General features: G+C 43.8%; 2 protein-coding genes across 2 annotated transcripts in view; both read right to left on the bottom strand.

The window, feature by feature from the left end:
* The window catches only part of LOC106805339 (protein disulfide-isomerase A3-like), an 11,707-nt gene extending 11,200 nt beyond the window's left edge, over positions 1-507 (bottom strand). Inside the window, exon 1 of the mRNA XM_014806892.1 lies at positions 288-507. Within this exon, the coding sequence (XP_014662378.1) occupies positions 288-424 (137 nt within the window). The 5' untranslated portion in view covers positions 425-507. The remainder of the gene's footprint in view (positions 1-287) is intronic.
* A 1,105-nt stretch (positions 508-1,612) lies between these two features.
* LOC106805328 (ATP-dependent Clp protease ATP-binding subunit clpX-like, mitochondrial) overlaps positions 1,613-5,511 on the bottom strand; it is a 22,534-nt gene continuing 18,635 nt past the window's right edge. Inside the window, exons 10-12 of the mRNA XM_014806879.1 lie at positions 4,969-5,108; positions 4,355-4,447; positions 1,613-3,905 (exon numbers count right to left, since the gene is read on the bottom strand). Coding sequence (XP_014662365.1) covers positions 3,738-3,905; positions 4,355-4,447; positions 4,969-5,108 — 401 coding nt within the window. The 3' untranslated portion in view covers positions 1,613-3,737. The remainder of the gene's footprint in view (positions 3,906-4,354; positions 4,448-4,968; positions 5,109-5,511) is intronic.

Here is a 5,511-nt window from a genome sequence, read left to right as displayed (position 1 = left end):
ATAGTAATACTAATAGTATTAGTATTACTATTAGGTGTATTACTATTAGTATTACTTAGAACACACAATCACGAAACTGTGCCTGTGCCTGTGGTACGGCGTGTTCTTACCAGTTAGATGAAAAACAGAGGTTGTCGCGGCAGTTAATTACGCTCATAAGTTGATAAATGTTGTTATCCTAACACGTAAATGACAGCATAACATGAATTTAACAGTAAAACGGTTAGAAAACCATTTGATACTGTGATAGGTCTCACAGTCACAAATTGATCATCCCAAGTGCTTACCATGGTGCAAAGAATTCTACAAGTACTACGTCTTCTTCCGCCACTCTCGTGCTAAAATCTGAATCTGTATACTCTAGGACATCACTTGCAACAGCAACAGACACAATTGCGAGGAATAACGCCAAATATTTCTCCATTTTTAAAGACAAAACGGCAAATATTCAACCGAGGTAGAAGGCGACGACACTGCGACAGGGGTTGCGGGAAAACGAGTGACAGCGTGGCCTGTTGTGGCTTGCGCTGATTGGCTGACGGGAGATAACGCTCACATTCCGGTTATGACGTCGATGTTACGGCTAAACAGTACCTCCCGTAAGTAGGCTACCAGAGCGCAACCACTGATCTCTATAATATAATCGGGTTATATTATAGAGATCAGTGGAGCGCAACACGCACGTGGGCCACAGATAATGAGATATATCTCACAGACCACATAAACATCCTACTAGTACTAAACACTCCTTCTTATATTTGCTATGAAATCGTAGGATTACGTCCACATTTTGACGCAACTGTCTATATATTTCCTTTATTTTGCGTGTGACGAGCATTTTCGCGCATGAAGCGCAAACCCTGCCAAACTCGATCCATACATATATATATATATCTTTGAAACCCTGGCCGCGCTAGAAAAAAATGCTGCTATATATTATATGTATTTTATTCTGTTTCCTAGTTTTCCAGAAAATTGCATTATTTAAATAGCAGTTTTTTTTTACAATTTTTCCCAGGAGGAGCGTGGACAAATGCCACCGGCACTCCACCTTTGCTACAAAAATAATATATGGCACGTGCTCATATAGCGAAGGGACACTTGTCGCATAATATCCTTGTCATAACTCAGATAGTTAACGAATTTTTTTCATTCACCCTAGGACATGCCGTTCGCCCTAACGTGCCGGCAAACCCAGTGTTTCACTTTAATGGTTATATATAATAAGGGCCCAATGTGCGTGTATTTTCTCATGCTGTAGCATGCAAATATATATGACGAGATCTGTGTTATAGCGCACCTCAAGTAAATAAATATAATGCGTAAAATCCTCACAAATTTCCTGTTTGCCGATACCCAGTATTTGTCAACAGAAAAAACCCAATTTTTAAAGTTCAATATTTAAAGAAGAAAGCAATCACTCACCCGGAGTTTGACTGAAAATAGTTGACCCGAAACTCTTACTTTTTATATTTGCACATGCTCAAACGAAATGCATATATTTGAAATTACCAATTTAAAGTATAGAACACATATTTACGATTAATTTACTATAAAAAATAAACATTACAGACGATAACGCCGTAACTTAATTTTATACACGTACGACGAATTTGTTAATTGCTTGCGAAGAACGATTTTATTGATTAGATTTACCACTCCAAACATCTATACACAAGACAGGTGTCAATAACAAATTCAGATTGGTTACAAACGCGATTTGCTATGTCTGCTTGGCACGAGACAAACCTCGCAAGAGCCTAGTGCACACACCAGACATTCACCGTCCTTGCTATCCGATTTACAAGACTGGCTTTAGATGGAAAAGTAACTATTGCCCACTGATCACTGTAGCATGAACCTATGTGTACATACTAGTTCTATATATGCATATGTTCATGTTTGTAGGATGTCGATACAAAAATAAGTCAGTAAGATAATATGACCAATGTGCGCCCAGACTCACCACTCGCGTTTCAGCCCACGTTTAATAGTTTTTCTTTCTTTAATAATACTTTGGCGTTTGTCCAACTGCACAATCATCCGTGTAACCAGGCAGTTTGATTTTTTTATGTCACTTTTAACAAAGCAAAATAATTATCTAAAAGGATAAACACTCCAGTTCATTTCCTTTTAAATTTTTCTTTACATAATTACTCGTCAAACATTACACCTTGCTATTTCAAGTACTTATATACATTACAACTAGGAAACGTGCTACGGTATGGATAGTTCTTTAAATTAAACCTCGAGGAATACATCACGCATGTGGCCATGTGATTCCATGTGCCAACACCATTCTACATAACAAAAACTCTTTATAGTAAATAAGGACACACAACACACCACAAACTCTCACCGGCAGTGGCTTATCGTTATTCTCTCACAATTTACGAATGTCCCAGGCAGCACGATAGTATTGCAGACAGTCAGTGCCACTATACATACGGAACCATCCGACAATTCATTCCTGCCTTCTCTCATCCAGTAATAACACAGCGACACATTCTCCAAATAAGGAACAAAACGTAAAATGCACCGTCATAGCTAGCTGCTTTCCTGCTTGGGTCACCTATTAGTGTTGCACCATGCAGGCCACGTATTACACCATTCCATTTGAGAAGATTGACGAGGTACGGGGATTTGTTTCTATCGTGGCTTGTCAGTTATGAAATACTGGCCATTCTACATCCTGAATGCATCAGCACACGGGACAGGTTTCATCTCGTTATCCCCGCAGCCCCAGTGCAACACACTTCCCATTTCAGCATGCAATTTCACTGCCGAATACGACACGAACACTACGGTTCCTTATCCCTCCCTCATGCTGCTGATGACCACGCTTTCCCACGGTGCCAAAACGTTGTGTTAATACGGCATATAATTCAGCTAAACGCTCTCGTATTTGCATGTAAACTACTACAGACGTTATACCAAGAGTACATGAATCTCTCTTTGTTAGTGTACTCCTGTTCATACTAAATTGTATAGAATTGAGGTACTTTTTTTTCGGAGACATTGCAAGTGCCGATCACATGCAATGCTCAGTTTGAATGGCATGCTTGTCCATGCAAGCAATACAGAAACATCCCCGTACAAAGCTTCGTATGATCACGAAGCAATGAACGCTAGGACGACGACAAGAGAAGCATAAAGTTGCGGTACCACTATCTACACTTACGCAATTATACAGTTTAACAGATTGTTCCCCAGCCACAAAACGGCAGTTTGAAGACGTCAAGACATTTGTAATGCTTGAAAAATCGTGGGGAGGGGGAGGGGGCTCCGACATCTACGTGTTAACAGAAATACTGGTCCTGCACGCACACGCATACGCACACACGCACGCACACACATACGCATGCACACACAGGTGTGCGACAGCACGCCCAAGCCTCTTTTCACTCGCAACCATTTTGCAATGTTCAGATTTTTGTCGCGGCATTTCCAAGTGCCCACACGCCTACCGAAACCGCAATTGCCGCTCGAAGCCACGCCACATTGCACAGCCCAACATTGCGACAGCGTAGAATTCTGGCACGCGCACACAAAAACCAGTAGAGTACGGGCACCGTCGGTAGAGACGAAAAGTGCCAAAATTTTGTCTCACGAATGACCAGAACTCACTACCGCTGCCAGTCGGTCTACACCTCGTGCGGTCTCACGTTCGCTCCCCCGCCCCGCGTCCTGCCCCACCCCGTACCGCACCCGGCCCAGCGCCGCACCACGCGACTCCCCTAGTTGCCCGCGGCCTGCGCCTTGTCGTCGGATGAGTCCATCTCGATGCTGCCCGTCGACTGGATGTACGTGGCCTTCTTCGTGCCGTTCACGACCTCAGCGTCGATCATCACCTGCGTGATGTCGGATCCCGGAACCTCGAACATCGGTTCCAGCAGAATATTCTCCTGCAGAGGAACAACATGGCGGTGATTAGCGGTGGAACGTCGAGGGCAAGCGAAAGTCAAGAGCAAATGAAGTTCGAGGGGAAACAAAGGTCAAGAGCAAACGAAGGTTGAGGGCAAACGAAGATAGAGGTCAAATGAAGGTCGAAGGCATATGAAGGTTAAAGGCAACGAAGGTCGAGGGTATATGAAGGTTGAGGGTAAACAAAGGTGAAGGGCAAGTGAAGGTGGAGGGCAAACGAGGGCCAATTCGGGTTGTAACTTTTTGTGTGTGGCTTTTTCACACGTTTTTACACCAAAAATGTTAATTAATACCACGCACATATACATTACCATGAATACACACACACAACAGTACGATATACGTCTACGAGTACGAATGCCACAGCACAATGCGCATCTGTGAAGAACGGGCCACGGCGATACGTCGTCGATGAGAAATCGAAACCTACGATGATGGCTCGGAGTCCTCTCGCTCCCGTCTTCCTCTCCAGGGCGAGATGAGCGATCGACTTCAACGCGTCCGTCTTGATGGTCAGATCCACCTGAACAAACACACATCACAACATCATCATCTCCTCCACAACACACTCACGAGGCGATCGTAGATAACCCAAAAAACAGGATCCATTCACGATATCCATTCTACTGTAACAATGGCGAAGGAAGTATGGATTCTGGATTCACGCACTGCCACGGAAAAATACAATTTAGGAATCGAGTAACGGGTTGGGATGAATAAAAAAAACTGATGATGGCTCTCAGACTCTGTATATCTCTGTACCCAGGAGTCTGCCACAATCCTGTAGCCATTCTGAATAGCATATTTACTCAATTAACTTGAAATATCCAAAAAGTGAAGGTTAAAAAAAACAACTTAAAATTAAAAACCAAATTCTACCTGAATACAATGCAGGACAACCTTACACTCTCCACATGAATGCAATCCAGACAAACCTAGACTGCCCACATGAATGCAATCCAGACAAACTTACACTATCCACAATGCAATGCTAGGCAAATCTTACACTGTGCATTACGAGTGCAATGCCAGGCCCGAACTTACGTTGTCCATCTTGAAGAGCTTGGAGAACTGAGGCACAAGCGCGTTGCTAGGCTCAGTGAGGATGCGCATGAGCATAACTTCGTCGAGGCAATGGAAAGCCACGATCACGGGAAGACGGCCGACGAATTCCGGGATCATTCCTGCGGTAAAAGCGGGAAGCGGGGATGAGAATCTTACGTGACCAAAACTAGCGCCCGCAGTTTCGCACAATCTTGCAAATGCAACCTTGTCGTGATGACGATGAGGAGTGATGACAATAAAGCGAAAACACTACAGGACTATAATGAATGTACCTACGACTATTCTAGCAGGACTAGCCGACTACGGAGCAACTCTGCTCTCTAGAAACGCATGACCATCAAAATCACAAAGCAATGGCGTATAAACGTAAATGCATACAGTAGTACAGAGAGGCAGAGAGAGAGAGAGAGGGAGAGAGGAGAGGGAGAGAGAGAGAGAGGGAGAGAGAGAGAGAGAGGAGAGGGAGAGAGGAGAGAAAGAGAGAGCGAAAGTGAGACAGAGAGCGAAAGTGAGACAGAGAGC

This window comes from Priapulus caudatus, unplaced genomic scaffold (assembly GCF_000485595.1).
Source record: "Priapulus caudatus unplaced genomic scaffold, Priapulus_caudatus-5.0.1 Scaffold110, whole genome shotgun sequence".
NCBI classification, from domain to species: Eukaryota; Metazoa; Priapulida; class Priapulimorpha; order Priapulimorphida; family Priapulidae; genus Priapulus; species Priapulus caudatus.
The sequence above is the reverse complement of the archived record's forward strand: the minus strand, read 5'-3'. Positions and strand labels throughout refer to the sequence as shown.